The 17,655-nt window shown below is 44.7% G+C and overlaps 1 protein-coding gene across 1 annotated transcript in view; it reads left to right on the top strand.

Moving 5' to 3' along the window:
* LOC126412037 (leucine--tRNA ligase, cytoplasmic) overlaps positions 1-17,655 on the top strand; it is a 169,650-nt gene that overhangs the window by 142,485 nt on the left and 9,510 nt on the right. The window contains exons 13-17 of the mRNA XM_050081412.1: positions 8,372-8,510; positions 8,593-8,695; positions 8,779-9,013; positions 9,237-9,491; positions 13,063-13,275. Of these exons, the coding sequence (XP_049937369.1) occupies positions 8,372-8,510; positions 8,593-8,695; positions 8,779-9,013; positions 9,237-9,491; positions 13,063-13,275 (945 nt within the window). The remainder of the gene's footprint in view (positions 1-8,371; positions 8,511-8,592; positions 8,696-8,778; positions 9,014-9,236; positions 9,492-13,062; positions 13,276-17,655) is intronic.

Raw genomic sequence — 17,655 nt, forward strand, 5'->3', positions numbered from 1 at the left:
ATGGGGGACTATTTTACCTCCGGAATATTTTACCCAAGAGGATGCCATCATCATTTAATCATACAGGGAAGCTGCATGTCCTCGGGAAAAATTACGGCTGTAGTTTGCCCTTGCTTTCAGCCATTCGCAGTACCAGCACAGCAAGGCCGTTTTGGTTAATGTTACAAGGCCTGATTAGTCCATAATCCAGACTGTTGCCCCTGCAACTACTGAAAAGGCTGCTGCCTCTCTTCAGGAACCACATGTTTGTCTGGCCTCTCAACAGATACCGTTGTGGTTGTGGTTGCACCTACGGTACGGCCATCTGTATCGCTGAGGCATGCAAGCCTCCCCACCAACGGCAAGGTCCATGGTTCATGGACATCATCTTCCCATATTATCTGCCTTTCCATGTATATCTCCTCCTCTTGTGATTCTTGAACAGGGTGTTCTCTCGTACTAGCTGAAATTTATTACAGAACTCGAGTAGTCTTTCTGCTCTCTCGTTCCCTGTCCCAAGCCCATATTCTCCTGTAACCTTTTCTTCTACTCCTTCCCCTGCAACTGCATTCTAGTCCCCCATGACTATAAGATTTTCATCTCCCTTTACGTACTGTATTACCCTTCCAATATCCTCGTATACGTTTTCTATCTCTTCATCTCCAGCTTGCTTGTATGTTGCATGATCGGAACTGTCACACCAGTGTTGATTTGCTATCGATTCTGATAAAAACAACCCTGTCACTGAACTGTTCACAGTAACACACTCTCCACCCTACCTTCCTGTCCATAATGAATCCTACTTGTGTTATACCATTTTATGCTGCTGCAAGCTTCTCCATTCCATGTCCAACTTGTAGAACACCAGCCTTTCATTGGTTATTCATGCTTTTCCTCATGGTCAACTCCCCCTTGGTATTCCCATCCCGGAGATCTGAATGGGGGACTATTCTGGAATATTTTGCCATAGGAGAGATCATCGTGACACTTTTTCGATTACAGGCCTCATGTCCTGCGAATACATGTTGTGTGTCTTGACTGCAGTGGTTTCCATTGCCTTCTGCATCCTCATGCCATTGATCATTGCTGATTCTTCTACCTTTAGGGGCAATTTCCCACCCCAAGGACAAGAGAGCACCCTGAACCTCTGTGCGCTCCTCCGCCCTCTTTCACAAGTCCGTTGGCAGAATGACTTCTTACGCCAGAGGTCTTTGGCCACCAGTGGTAATTATTTATTAAAATTTATGCAGTGGCGGGTTTCGAACCTGGGACTGAGAATGTTTTGATTATTAATTAAAGATGCTACCACTGGAGCTCGTCCAAAACATGCACTTCCACTTTTTACCTTCTTCCTAAGACCCACAGACCCAGTTACCCTGGCTGTCCCATAGTTGCTGGGTTTGAAGTACCCACTGAATGTGTATCTGCATTAGCTGATCAACACTTGCAACCTGTAGAAGGAAGACACCCCTCTATATTAAAGACACCAGTAATTACCTAGATTGTCTGAAATCCGCGCACATTCCACTCCCACTACATACCTTGCTTGTCACCACTGATGCCACCTCCCTCTATACCAACATTGCCCATGTACTAGGAATGACCCAAAAGTAACCAGAATAGAACAGTTCCATATGCACGCTGTGTAGTTATGCATCTTGCCACTAGGTGGTGTTAGTTTGGGTCTCCCACATCACTCGGTAAGCTGGCATCAGTCAGAGTTAAGTGGTTTGTTTGTGGTTCTCTGTTGTTTGCAGTACTATTTCAACCCTTGAATATTAATGACATGGCCAATAAGAAGGAGTAAAGAGTGTGTGTGAAATTTTGTTTCCTGCACCCAAGAGTATTGGGATGCTTCGGCAAGCCTTTAATGGTGATTCGCTGGGGAAATCACAGGTCTACGTATCGTTTTCTCCTTTCAAATTGGGCAACATGTCAACTGAAGACATGCAACACTTCAGTTGTCTTTTAGGAAGAAATTATGGAGACATTGCCTTAATCAAACATGCAATTGATGAAGATCATCGAAGGACCATTGACCAAATTTCTGAGGAAATGAAAGTGTCTTAGAGCATGGTCCAATGAATTTTAACCAAAGATTTTCACGTTAGACAGATGTATACAAAATTTGTTACTCACTTGCTCACAGATGACCAGAGAGAGAACCACGTGAATGTTTGCCACGACTTGAAGAGCAAAGTGCAGAATGATCCAAATTTTCTTAAAAGAATTGTGACTAGGGATGAGAGTTGGAGCTACGGATTGATCCAGAGTCAAAGCAAGTGTCAGGTCAGTGGAAAACTCAAACGTCACCACTACCCAAGAAAGCACATCAAGCGCAATCCAATGTGAAAGCTACGTTATTTTATTTTTTTATGTCAGTGGTGTTGTTCACAAGGAGTTTGTTCCTCCAGGACAAATAGTGAACCAACATTTTTATTTGGATGTGTTACAAAGATTGAGAGTATGTGATGAAAACGCCCAGAATTGTGGAAAAATGGGAACTCGTTGCTCCACCACAACAATGCTCCAGCCCACACAGCTCTGACGGTTCAACCATTCCTCACAGAAAACAACATGGTGCTTGTGCTTCGTCCACCCAATCTGGCTCCATCTGACCTTTTCCCCACTGATGAAACCAACTCTGAAAGGAAACAGATTCATTGATGTGGGTGACGTCAAAGAAAACACGCTAATGGCTTTGAACAGAATCCAGCCTCAGGTGTTCAAGAGCTGTTTCCAGCAGTGCCAAAAGTGTTGGGAGAAGTGTGTTAATGCACATGGACAATACTTTGTAGGGGACTAAAGTACTGTGAATGTAGAGTTCAGTAAAAATGCAAAATAACAAAAATTCCCCTTGTACATGGACTGTCTGCTGCTGAACCTTACCTCAAACAAAGCTCACCTAATTACTAACCTATGACATCGTTCTTGCTCACCTTAATCAACTGCATACATAAGAATGTGTTCCCACTAAACTCCAGCATATGTTACTGAAGGCCAATTATGGCAGGATTTTGATGCAAAAAGTCTAACCACTGGATCATGCTGTGCCCTCACTTAAGAGGCACTACTTCCTCACACTGCTTAAACTCGACTGACTCCACCCAAAAATCTATTTCCACTGACCCCAATGGCCTTATATCATTATTCCACACCCCATGCAATCTATAGTGTGGTGGGTTCCTTTGCCTCCAGCCCACTGATTTTCTACTGGCTACCAATACATGTGCCCCTGTATCTAATAAAAACTTGTACTTTCTTCCCTTCACCATACCCATTATTGCACATTCTGCCTCTGTATTCGTACTTGTTGCATCTAAGTTTAACGGGAAAGCCTTTCAGCAGACTTTGGGCTCCCTCTTGTGTTTAACGGCTGCTTGTTTCTTCTCTGTCCACCCCACCATCATTACCATAATGCTGTTGACGACCCATATTGCCACTATTCCACCAAGGCTAGTGGCACTGCAGACCAATCCCCAATACTCGCCAACATTGTTTTGTCCTCCACAAACTGCATCCTCAGACAACCTTGCAGAAAAGGGACTGATTTGTTTAGTGGCAGCTGGCTCTATTACAAGGCTTGGTGCCCTGAGCAACAGTAACTCATCACATTTAGTTGCAGGCTTATTAAGAAGACCTTATTTTCTTCTCTCCATGATGTTACCTCATTAACTAATGCCTGAACTGCATCTGGCCCAGTGACACCATGGCTGTCCCATTAAATTTTTACCCTTCAATCATAAACAAGTTACACTCTGTGCCCTATCATCAACTATATAGATTCTCTACGCTGCTTTGTAACATAACCAAAATGCTACATGCTGTCCAAGCAGATTACACTGAGAACACTTCATAGGCTCTAAACACTGGCATTTACTGTTGCCAGTTCAGACATTTCAGCCATTTCTTCTGGTCTGAAGAACAGAGCCTTCAAGTTATGGCACTTCCTCTTAGATCCCATGCCTGACTCACACATAAAAAGTAACAAACAGTTTCTCCAATCACCCCATCATATTGATACTGCAGGTTGCAGTCCACATGTTGCACTGCATGGACGACTCACACTCTACTATCCACTGATGTCAGCACTTCTACCATCATTTTATAGCGGTCCTCTGGATGGTATGATGACTACTTCGTAAGTAGTATGGGTGGCAGGGGCTGAGAGTAGATGGCAGACTTACAAGGCCCAGAACAAAGCAGCTGTCAAAACTAACACTTTATTTCCAACTTAAATATTAGTTCTGTGGTGTGATGTGGAGGCGATTGCACCATTACTCCACAAAGGAGAGGGCTAGTAGTTGGTCAGCCATTGGGTAGCATCCGTCCAGCTGGGTGCAACATTTGCTGGTACCGCACTGTGCTTTGTTAAGTATGCACTTAGTGCTGGGCCCATGGCTATTTTGAATGTGCCACAGCACTGCCTTCAGTGGTGTGTACAGGAATTTTGCAGAAGTATCTCCCTCTTGGATGAATTTGTGCAGCCAAGTGTGTGGCAAGAGGCACGCCCACCACATTGTTGAAAGGTGGCTGCTGTGCCTAGGGTGCGACCCACTGCCGCCTGGCAGGAGTCCAGCTCTGCTGAAGTGGGCCTAGAGCCTGCAGCACTGGCACCAAATTCTCTGGATGGACTTAGTGCAAGAAGCATGTACCCCCGTGAGAGCTTGAAACTGTGGCTGGGGCTGGCAGTTCCATGGCATCGCATCGTCAGGCGTAGCACCTGTGTCTTGGTGGCACTACTGTACTGTGAATGAATCTATTACAAAGTCAACAGTTGTTTACAGCAGATAGTAGTGCATTTGTTGTGCCAATATGCCACACCTGGTCACATACTCAGCAACACCACTGAAAATCAGAAGATGGAGACATCTTGCTTGCATCATGCATTATTGCTGCATTGGCAAGTTGTGCTGAGCAAAGCCAACCCATCTCATAATAATTTCACATGCTTGTTGTCTTAAAACCAAATGTTGATATGCCATGCTGTTGGCCTACAGCTGCTAATGCATTGTTCCACTGCATCTTCTGACATAATTTACTCTTAAACCTGGTAGCGGCACCACAGAGCAAAAAGCTAATTGCATTTACTAGGTAGAATGGTGAGGTGGGGGTGGGGGTGTGGAAAAGTAGACAGGTCCAAAAATAAAAGACATAGAAAACTAAAAGGGGAAAAGAAAAGGACCAGTTACTGAATAGAAATGCCGAGACCAAAGAAATTAATGTAAATTTAGGCCAGGAGTCGGATTAAAATTCAAAGTAAAAGGATATCAGCGATATGATTCACTGATGACATTGCTATCCTGATTGAAAATAAAGAAGAATTACATGATGTGCTGAATGGAATGAACAGTCTAATGAGTACAGTGTATGGACTGAGAGTAAATTGAAGAAAGGTGAAAGTAATGAGAAGTAGTAGAAGTGTGAACAGTGAGAAACATCAGGATTGATGGTCACGAAGTTAAGGAATTCTGCTACCTTGGCAGTAAAATAACCAATGACAAACGGAGCAAGGGGGATATCAAAAGCAGACTAGCACTGACAAAAATGGCATTCCGGGCCAAGGTAAGTTGCTGGTATCAAATATAGGGCTTAATTTGAGGAAGAAATTTCTGAGAATGTACATTTTCAGCACAGCATTGTATGGTAGTGAAACATGGACTGTGGGAAAACCGGAGCAGAAGAGAATTGAAGCATTTGAAGTGTGGTGTTACAGACGAATGTTGAAAATTAAGTGTACTGGTAAGGTAAGGAATGAGAAGGGCGCAGAATTGGAGAGAAAAGGAATATGTGGAAAACACTGACAAGGGGAAGAGATAGGATGATAGGACATTTGTTAAGACACCAGGCTTGACCTCCAAGGTACTAGAGGGACTTGTAGAGGGGAAAAACTGCAGGGGAAGACAGAGATTGGAATAAATCCAGAAAATAATTGAAGACTTGTGTTGCAAGTGCTACTCTGGGATGAACAGGTTGTCACAGGAGAGACGTGTGGCAGGCCGCATTAAACCATCAAAAGACTGACAATTCCCCCCCCCCCCCCCCCCCCCCCCCCCTCCACAAAAGAAAGAAAGAAAGAAAGGAGCTAGATGGGTGGCAAGAACAAAAGATCTATTGTAACAGCAGTTCCCACCTGCGAAGTTGCCACCGTTTCTGTCCCATATTCTTGGGTTCAAAGCACCCACTAAACATATACCTGCAACCAATAGCACAAAGACTCCCCTCTGTACTTAAGATACCAACCATTTCCCAGACAGTCTGAATCTGTGCACATTCCACTTCCACCACAGTCCTTGCTCGTCATCATTGATTCCACCTACACTTATACCAACATTCCCCATATACGTGAAACAATCCAGTTTTAGAAAAAAGTACAGGAACTGTAGGGTACTGTAAAATGTTGGTAATTTGTAACTGGAAAAAAATTGTGCCATGCTTGTAAAATTACATTTTACGGGCAGATAATAAACGAAAGCAACATGACAGTTGTGAACTTGGTGCCTGTTTTACCACATGTGCCATCTGAATTCTTCCCCTTGACATCAGTCTTTCAGAACTCTGCAGGTGGGAACTGGCATTAAAACATGTCCTTCATTCTTGCCACCCACCTGGCCTAAATTAATGTAAATTGCTATAGTCTCAGCATTTCTTTTCAATAACTATTCCATTTCTTCACTCCATTTTAGTTTTCTATGTCTTTTACTTTCTGATTTAACTATTTTTTTGCCACCTCGCCTGTCTACCATGGGTAATACACTCAGCCTTCTGCTCCTATTAAATCATACACAGTGTTTTGTCAATAATCTCTGTCTTGCTTACTACCCTATCTTCCACCTCTAAGCTCTCAAGTTTTCGAATCCCATCCCCCCAACAATTGGTCTTTCCTTCTGTTCCTGTCTGGTATGTCTCCGCTGACTTGGGATGGTGGGTGATTTATCCATAACTCTTTCCATTTCCTGAACCTTGCCAGTCCTTTTCCTTCACCTTCTTCCTTGCCCTTCAGCCAGAAGGAGCCATTGACTCTGGAAGCTTGCACGTTTCCACAACTTTTATGTGTGTTTTCTCCTGCCACCACTTAGTGAGTAGATTTCTTATCCCTCCAACTATATTATATTTTCAATATTGGGACCATATCATAAGACACCATCCAAGTATGAATCAAGGACCAACTGAAAAACTGTGACTGTCTGGGAACCAACACTCAGTATGGTTAAGGAGAAGAATGAGGTATTAAGCAAATACAATGAAACGGGTTCTGAGATGGGTGAAGTACCTACAGCTATGTCAACATCACTGCCACTGCTGACACACAGTTCCTGACTCCACCAGTGTATAGAATAGTGCTTCAGAGACATGGGTGGGTTATATATCCACTATGCATCCAGGAGGATAATTTTTCAGTGCATCTTGAAGTGTAAATACACCTACATCTGTGGAATGTTCTGTCAACAAATATGCCAGGAGATACTAAGAATTAAGAAACCGTCTAATTTTTGACTATGACATGTCAGTTTAGTTTAAAATGTTGGAAGAATACATATATTGGGAAATTAACAATATTATGAGAAGGAAAGTCGCTACTCACCACTCACAGATAGAGACAACGAAAAGACTCTCACAATTAAAGCTTTCAACCATTAAGGCCTTCACCAACAATAGACAAACGCACAGGTGCGTGCGCACTCACATTTGTACATGCACGCATACACAAACGCAACTCACACTCAAGACTGCAGTCTCAGCCAACTGAAACCACACTGCAAGCAGCAGTACCATTGCATGATGGGAGTGGTGACTGGGTGGGGGTAAGGAGGAGGCTGGGGCAGGGAGGGGGAGGAATAGTATGGTGGACAATGAAGTGCTGCAGGTTAGATGGAAGGCAGGGGAGAGGTGGGAAGGGAGGGGGGAGGAGAAATGGGAAAGGAGAGGTATAAAAAGACGGGGTGTGGTGGTGGAATGACGGCTGTGTAGTGCTGGAATGGGAACAGGGAAGGGGCTGGATGGGTGATGACAGTTACTAACGAAGGTTGAGGCCAGGAGGGAAGGCCTTAATGGCCGAAAGCTTTAATTGCGAGTCTTTTTGTTGTGCCTATCTGCGACTCAGAATCTCCACTGTATCGTGAGTGGCAACTTCCCCTCTCATAATATTATTACATTCCATCCTGGATTTTCTGTTGTTTGGTATCAGGAAATTGAAATTTACAGTCACTGCACAGCTCTTGATATATTATTCACTTATCTGTGAATGATAAGTACTATACATGTCTTGTGCAAATGGATCCTGTTTGTAAAGTGTAGTTTACATATATGTCTAATGTAAAATTTTTCTGTCTTTATCTGCAAATTGAAGCCATAATATTTTGCTGGGACTTCTGTATTTCTTATTCTGCAGATGTCAAAATCTGAGGGTAATTTTCTGACCCTTTCGGAAGCCGTGGAGAAATTCAGTGCTGACGGAATGCGTCTAACACTGGCTGATGCTGGAGATTCACTTGAGGATGCAAATTTTGTAGAAAATATGGCTGATGCAGGTATCTCATTAAAACATCTATTATCTGAACAGTGAATAAGATGTCAATAGTTCTGTTTAAATTTATTCTACTGTGTTGACAGGTATTCTCCGTCTTTATACATTCATCGAGTGGACAAAAGAAATGCTGAAAGCAGAACTGAGAGATGGTGAACCAGATAGCTTTAATGATCAAGTATTTCTCAGGTAAATAATAATAGGAGAAACTATCATTCTGTGTAATTATGGTGCTGCAATATAGTTTTTTGATATGCTGAATATTGTTTCAGTGAGATGAATCTCAAAATAAAGGAGACAGAAAACAATTATAATAGACTGCTTTTCAAGGAAGCTCTAAGAACAGGTTTCTTTGAGCTACAAGCAGTTCGTGATAAGTACCGAGAACTCACTGTGATGGAAGGAATGCATCGTGGTCTCATCCGGCAGTTTTTGGAAATTCAAGCATTACTTCTGTCACCTATATGTCCTCATGTTGCAGAACATGTTTGGTCTCTTCTTGGCAAAGTAAGCAAGCTCTAAATTTGAAGGACACATTGTAAATTACTGTTAAAAATCTTTGTCCTGCAGAAAGAATGATCTTAATTTATACTTCTGGAGTTATTGTGTGCATTTGCTACAGATACAGCAATTCTGCATAAATTACATGTTACTGGTTGTGCCATATAGTGTCTCAAATGTTGTTTTAATAATATGCTGTGTAATGTTCTGTTCTTTTCCATTTCTTTAGAAGGAAAGCATAGTCAAGGCCCAGTGGCCAGTGGCAGGTCCTGTTGATTACATATTGGTCAAGTCATCTGCTTATCTCATGGAAGCTGCACATGCTTTCAGAGTATACTTAAAGAATCACCTTCAGCCACGGAAAGCTCGTAAAGGTGAAAACGCCATTGCACCAGTGAAGCCTACCAATGCCACTATTTGGGTGGCAAAAACATTTCCACCATGGCAGTGTACAGTTCTGACACACATGAAAAATTTCTTGTTGGTAAGTAGCAAAGAATGCTCCTACTCATTTTTCTCCTCAGAACCTCTGAAATATTGATATTTCAGTGCTCTTTATATACATGAACATACCTACATACATACTTTATATACATCTACATATCTACATCTGCTGTGGTACAATACACTTCTTACTACGCAAAAAATGAATATACACTGTAACCACTTGATAGTTCACAATTCCAGACTGCACCAAGCTATTGTAAATTGTAGAACACACCAAGAGAGTAATCCAAATAGTCCAGAGCCAAGCAAATCCATCAATAATCCATGTTACAACCATGCAAAAAAAATAGTTAAGTTGAAATCCAGTAAACAGCTATAACATGAAAGTATGTTGTAAGTGCGGTACAGATTTTAGCACAGCACAACTTGAAGGCTCTTGTAGTCTCACAGTAGCCCAGTTTTATCTCTGGTGTGATGTCAATGGCTAGGTCCATGTGACAGCCTGCTGACGCCTTTTACCTGCTACCGGAGGAATTGGTGAACATAACAGGGTATGAAACTCTTCGGATGATAGAGATATAGCACTTCTAACTTAAAGTGTAATAATGGCAGTTAATTGCAAATAAATAAATACAAAGAAATGGGTGAAAGGTGTTCAGTGAATAAAGCAGGACTATGACTATTCCTTAAAGAACTGATATCATGCACACCATTAAATCCTTGGCCTATAATGTTAGATCAAATGCTAAAGTTTATTCTTGAAACACGTATTTTTTTTATCTTAGATGTGATAACTGTTGTTCTTAATAAGTTTATTCTGCTATTGTGTTGAGCAATAACAGGAGGCAAAGTGAAGTAATATATGCGAACAGTGAATCAAACATGAAACCATCAAAAAAGATAAAGCTGAGTTATTTCTTCATCTATTAAAAGAGGAAGAGAGAGAATCCAAGGGCTAAGAGGCATTTGTACTTTGGGAAAAGCTAGACAGTTAATCATAATTTTTGTATTGAGATTGAATTGTTTCTTCCATAAAGCTCTGTACAAAAGTGCATGGTAAACAACTGTTCCTGGATATTGACAGTTGCCATCATTTCCAAGTGAAATCCTTAATTTTTCTGCCAATTTCACTCCTCCTTCCTGTTTCTACTAAACAGACAACCAACCTCCCCACTGCCTTCACTTCTCCCAATCAGTTCACTGCATCTTTAATTGAAATAATTTTATGATTGGGAACTAAGAGCACAGGGAGAAGCAGCATTACATGCAGAATACTAACACTCTTATTCTCACCCTTTCATGTCACAGTGAGTACATGTGCTTCAACAGTGTTGATTTGATGGAGGCTTACTCCATCTCTTAACTCCTTAAACTGTTCAGTTACAAAGTTATTTTAATCAAGCTATAGTTTTATTCACAATCAGATTTCCCACCAAATCGTAAGGAGCCCTCAGCACAAAGGCTGAATGAAATGAATGCTTCAATGCTGTGTAAAACATGGGGTCCTATTGAGAGCAACACACTCTTGCTCTCTTCGTCTGTGAATGGACTGCTCACCCAAATGTAAGACAACATATAGTTTAGGATCTGAGCCACTGCACCTCTCAGCATTTTTCTTGTGTTCAAAGCATTAGAGGTGAGAATAAAGATGAGTGATGGACACCTTTGGATTTGTGAACTGAAATGCATTTGTTCAAGCACCAAGCAACACATATAGATATCAGAGACCATTGAACACTACATAACTGCAACTTATGCCAAACTCTTCTGCTTTTGTCAGCCTCCTTTTCACTTAACTTTTGTCATAGACTTTCTGTTCAGTCATATTTGTTTCCTATTATTGTGTCTCTTTTTTTATGGTGTTCTTCGAGCAGGGAATCTGTTGTTTCTTCCTTTTTCTTTACTGCTGTTGTTACTCCCTCCTTGTCTCATCAGTGCTTATATTCTAGATATCTTCTCCTTGTGTCCAACTTTCTAATAACCTTTCTTTGATGTCCTAAAATCCCAGGTTCTCTTTTCTGACAGTTAATAGCAGGCACTAAATTTTTCCATTTCAGCATTACTGAAATGAAGTGAAATGAAATGACATGTGGCATTATTCGCCAGGAGGCTCCATATCGGAAAGTTTGGCCACCGGGTTGCAAATCTTATTTCAGGTGACGCAGCATTGGACGACTTGTATGTCGGTGGTGGTGGTGGTGGTGGTGTGGTGGTGGTGGTGGTGGTGGTGGTATCACAACACCCAGTCCAAGGGCAGAGGAAATCTTCGACGTGGCCGGGAATCGAACCCGGGCCTGCTGCATGGTAGGCAAACACGTTACCATGCAGCTGAAATCACTGCACATGATTCATGTTAATGAGTGTATTGTTTCTACAGAAAATAAATTATTCAGTTAGAATGTAAATGCAAAAACAGCTGCAGTTGAAAGGGTTTGCTTGACCAAGAAGAGGATGAGGAAGGAGGTTTCGGAAATGTGATCTGTTATGACCTTGTTGCAGATGATGAGACTGTGAAGTGTTCTGTTTTAGGTTTGATGAATGCAGTATGCGGGGCACCTAATCTGTAACAGTTATCTGAGTTGACTGTTGTGTCATGGTAGTTAGTGGAATTTTTTTAAAATTTGTCTTGCAGGGTAAAATATCTGAGAACTATAACTCTTTCACACTGTTATGTCCAAGCTCAGAGACATTCTGATATTACTTATTTCATCAACCATAAATGATAGTGAAATGTAATTGTACAGATAAAAAATCTGCTAACCAAGCAGTGGCAGGAAAAAATGTATATAAAGGTTAAGTAAAAGTGCAATCTTTCCTTCTCATCGTGTCCAGTACATTTAACCTGACTCGAGGTCCGAACTCTCCCCATTTCCTAAACCTCATCAGTTCTTTTCCTTCCCCTTCAACCCTACTGCCAGAAGAAGGAGCCACTGGTTCCAAGAGCTTGCACATTTACTTAATCTTTACATGTATTTTATCCTGCTGCCACTTGGTGAGTATATTTTTTACCTATCCAGTTACATCATATTTTCAAAAATTTATTATTTTCGTTGTTACAAATGAGAGTGAGCCGCACACCACCTTCAAGCAACATCTTCTGAAATTTTCAATAGGTGGAGTAATATAGTGTGTGTGTGTGTGTGTGTGTGTGTGTGTGTGTGTGTGTGTGTGTGTGAGAGAGAGAGAGAGAGAGAGAGAGAGAGGAGGGGGAGGGGGGGGGGGAGATATTTTTGTCATCTTATAATTGCTAAAGAAGAAGGGGTGGAGGGAGAAAGTGTGAAAAGTTCAACCTCATTGTGATTTCCTTAATTTCATGATTCTCTGAAGTGATCCAAGTAACCTTTAATAAGAATTCAACTTATTTCAGAACATTCACCTTCCACCTTTGGCCTGAAATTGGAAACTTTTACTCTCAAAAGTGTTGATTTTAATATGATCTGATTTGATTTTAAGGTGGTTAACATTATAATTGTGGAGCTGAATCATTCTCTTAAATGTTTGTTTCAATTAATTGTGTCCTTGTTTTCTTTTCTGTTGTCATAAGTATGCCATACCATTTTCTTTTTTCTTATTTGGAACAGCTGTCATTGTTTTATCTGGTTTAACAGGCAAATGGAAAACTGCCAGACAACAGAGTTCTCTCAGCAGAACTAAATGCAATTCCTGAGTTGAAGAAGTACGCCAAGAAGCTGATGCCATTTGTCCAGGCAACTCGGGAAAAGGTGGAAACACTTGGAGCTGATGCCCTGAACCTTTCTGTGGACTTTGATGAGAAGGAAGTTCTTACGAAGAATCTAGTATATCTGAAGAATACACTTGATGTAAGACATTGTTAATTGGAATTTTTCAGTACTTTCCATAATCGTGTAAACATAAATGTTTTACTGTATTAGCGGTGTTTATAACTTCTGCCTTAGAATTAAAAGTTTTATTAGTGTGAGGAGGGGAGGAAGAGTAGAATACTCGAGCTTACGGGGCATGCACATATGCATGAAGACATCTGGTAGGGAGATTGACAGAATCAAACAGAAATGTACCCATGGTATGACAGCCAGTAATGTCACATCTGTTTCTGTCATTCTTGCATTTTGGAATGCAAGTTGAATATTTAGTAATAAGTATACTGCTGTTGCATATTTGATGACTGCTGGAATGTTATCATTGTGATCTGATGTGATAGTAATGAACATGCCCAGTGGTACAATATGATCAATGTTGTTTGTTGCTGTGCCAAGTGTTAAAGATATTTTCGCATACCAGATGGTTTCCATCGGGTTCAGATCAGGCGATTGTTGTTACCAAAAGATCAGAATGAGTTAAATATTGTGTTCTTATACCACTTTAGTGTGATTTCTGGTCTTGTGACATGGTCGCTTGTCCTGCTTGAAAATGCTGTCACTGTAGGGGAAGACATCGCACTTGAAGCCCCCCTGCGGGTTCGGGGGTAAGACTAGGCCCGCGGTATTCCTGCCTGTCGTAAGAGGCGACTAAAAGGAGTCTCCAATGTTTTGGCCTTAATGTGATGGTCCCCCTTGGGGTTTGACCTCCATTTTTCAAAATTCTACAGAAGTACGAGCCTTTTGGGGAAGGACACCTTACATGGTGTACCACTGGTCCTAAGTGCACTAAGACCTTGGCACTCAGCATTGCACCGGCGTTGTCATCATACCCATTATTCCTCAAATTGGGCCTAACCGCCTGATGGGTTGTCCAAGTTACGCCCATAGTGCATCTCCATCTGCACCAGCGATCATGATGGACTTTCCATGGCACCAGAAATCCAGCACGGTAGCCAGCCCGTTGTGGTGGGGTCGTCATGTACCCTCTAGGTTGTAGCCCCCTGACAACACAGGGATCATACTGCCGATACCTGAGCTGCACCCTCCCCACGTTGGCCAAGGAGTAGATGCCCGTCTCCTTGGGGCACTTGGGGCATCAGGACTCCCGGCAATGGTCATCCTGCCAGGTGGCCCTTGCTGCGGCTGGGTGGCGCCCGTGGGGAGAGCCCCTGGTCGGAGTGGGTGGTATCGGGGCGGACGTTTCGCACATGAAACGTCAACACGTATCAGGTCGCTCTGCGGCCGAGTCTTCCAAAAGAAAAGGTACCGTTTCTAGTTCTGGTTCTCCTGCCCTTTCCCCCTTGGCCACTCCATGGGAGGAGGGGCAGGCCCGCCGGCTTGGGGCGAAGTACTTCCCCCGCTATTTGGTCTGTTCTCGAACAGATGGGGGGACGTTCGCCACCTCCAAGCCCATGTTCTTTGTTCAGCACATTGAGGACGTCTTCGGGGAAATCGAGGCTCTCAGCAAGATGCGATCGGGGTCCGTTCTTATCAAGACCACCTCTGCCACACAATCGGCGGCACTCCAGGCGTGCGACCGCCTAGGGGACATCCCAGTCTCCATTGTCCCACATCTGGCACTAAATAGGACGCAGGGGGTTATTTTTCATCGTGACCTCCTGCTACAATCTGATGAGGAGCTCAGGGCCAACCTGGAGCGCCGCGGCGTGCATTTCGTCCGGCGAATCCTGCGCGGCCCCAAAGACCGTCGCATCGACACCGGGGCCTTTATCCTCGCCTTCGAGGGGGACGTTCTCCCGGAGAAGGTAAAGGTGATGTGCTACCGGTGCGATGTGCGACCTTACGTCCTGCCTCCTATGCGCTGTTTTAGGTGTTTGCGCTTTGGGCACATGTCGTCCCGGTGTGAGGCTGAGCCCCTTTGTGGCGACTGTGGACGTCCTCTTCGTGAGGAACATACTTGCACCCCACCACCTCGGTGCCCTAATTGTCCTGGCGTCCACTCGCCTAGGTCCCCAGACTGCCCCGCCTATCAGAAGGAGAAAAAGATACAAGCAATCAAAACTTTGGATCGGCTCTCTTATTCTGAGGCCAGGAAGAAGTATGACCGCCTTCATCCCGTGTCACTGGCCACTTCGTTTGCCTCAGTTGTGTCCACTCCTTCCGCTGTATCCTCACCTCTATCCTGTCCCCCCTCCGCCTCCTCTGCCCATCAGGGGGCTCTGCCTCCGCCTCCCAAATCCCTCCCTTCCAACTCCTCCTCCCCCGCGACCCCCACCCCCCCTGCCCCAGGGGCCACCCTTCCTCCTCCTCCTCCCCCCACGCCACCTGAGAAGCGATCCTCTTCTCAGGCGTCCATCGGGGAAACGTTCCGGACCCCAGCTTCCGAGGTCCGGCGTTCCAAAACGGACCCCGCGCGTGAGGACCTTTTTCGGGTCCAGCCAACCATCCCTGTGCCTCCTCGGCCTTCCAAGAAGGCCTCCAAGAAGAAGTCTCTCTCCCCCTCTCCACCCCGGCGCGTTTCATCTGACGCTTCATCCGTGAGTCGCTGCTCCCGGCCGTCCTCAGTTTCGCCGGGACGCTCTGCTGCCAGGCGTTCCGCCGGCCTTTTGTCGGCAAATGATGCGGCCCCTCCTACACAATCAGGGACAGCGGCCGCAGCTGGCGACGAGTCGATGGAACCGGATCCGCCTGCCGTCAGCTGTAGCGTTGTTGCCTCGCAACCTGGCCCTCCGCGGCCATCGAGGTGACCAGCTCTTCCCCGTCTCGTTCCCCCAACTTTTTGACTAGCAATGGCGTTGTTTCATTGGAACGTAAGAGGTATTCGATCTAATCGGGAGGAATTACAACTGCTCCTCCGCCTGCACTGTCCGGTCGTCCTTGGTCTCCAGGAAACCAAGTTGCGCCCGACTGACCGTATTGCCTTTTCCCACTATACCTCGGAGCGGTATGACCTCGCCCCTGCGGACGGTCTCCCAGCTCATGGTGGGGTCATGTTGCTCGTTCGGGACGATGTCTATTACCATCCCATCCCATTGACCACCCCACTCCAAGCAATAGCTATCCGCATTACTCTTTCTGCTTTTACTTTTTCAGTTTGTACCGTCTACGCTCCACCGTCATCTGCTGTTAGTCGGGCTGACATGATGCACCTGATCGATCAGCTTCCCCCGCCGTTCTTATTGTTTGGCGACTTCAATGCCCATCATCCCCTTTGGGGCTCTCCTGCATCCTGTCAAAGAGGCTCACTCTTGGCGGATGTCTTCAACCATCTCAATCTTGTCTGCCTCAATACCGGCGCCCCGACTTTCCTCTCGGACTCTACTCATACCTACTCCCACTTGGACCTCTCGATCTGTTCTACCACTCTTGCCCGTCGGTTCGAGTGGTATGTCCTTTCTGACACCTATTCGAGCGACCACTTCCCCTGTGTCGTTCGTCTCCTGCACCACACCCCATCCCCACGTCCTTCGCGCTGGAACATACTGAAAGCTGACTGGGGACTTTACTCCTCCCTGGCGACCTTTCCGGACCACGATTTTCCCAGTTGTGACAGTCAGGTCGAATACCTCACGGCTGTTATTATCCATGCTGCCGAACGTTCCATACCTCGTACTACTTCTTCTTCACGTCGCGTTTCCGTCCCCTGGTGGAACGAGGCTTGTAGGGACGCTATCCGTGCTCGACGACGTGCTTTACGCACCTTTCGCCGCCGTCCTACGTTGGCGAATTGTATTGAATACAAACGACTCCGAGCGCAATGCCGTAGAGTCATCAAAGACAGCAAAAATGCTTGTTGGGCCTCTTTCACCAGCTCCTTTAACAGTTTCACTCCCTCTTCTGTCGTTTGGGGTAGCCTGCGCCGGCTGTCGGGCATTAAGGCCCACTCCTCAGTACCTGGCCTGACCTCAGGTAATGAGGTCCTTGTTGATCCTGTGGCTGTCTCCAACGCCTTTGGCCGTTTTTTCGCGGAGGTTTCAAGCTCCGCCCATTACCAACCTGCCTTCCTTCCCAGGAAAGAAGCAGACGAGGCTCGGCGACCTTCCTTCCACTCGCTGACTCTGGAAACTTACAATGCCCCCTTTACTATGCGGGAACTCGAACGTGCGCTTGCACTGTCCCGGTCCTCTGCTCCGGGGCCAGATGCCATTCACGTTCAGATGCTGGCACACCTTTCTCCGGCGGGCAAAAGCTTCCTTCTTCGAACCTACAATCGCGTCTGGACCGAAGGTCAGGTCCCCATCCGTTGGCGTGACGCCGTTGTTGTTCCTATACCCAAACCCGGGAAGGATAGACACCTTCCTTCTAGTTACCGCCCCATTTCTCTTACAAGCTGTGTCTGTAAGGTGATGGAGCGCATGGTTAATGCTCGGTTAGTTTGGATTCTTGAATCTCGACGACTAC

This window comes from Schistocerca serialis, chromosome 7, assembly GCF_023864345.2.
Source record: "Schistocerca serialis cubense isolate TAMUIC-IGC-003099 chromosome 7, iqSchSeri2.2, whole genome shotgun sequence".
NCBI classification, from domain to species: Eukaryota; Metazoa; Arthropoda; class Insecta; order Orthoptera; family Acrididae; genus Schistocerca; species Schistocerca serialis.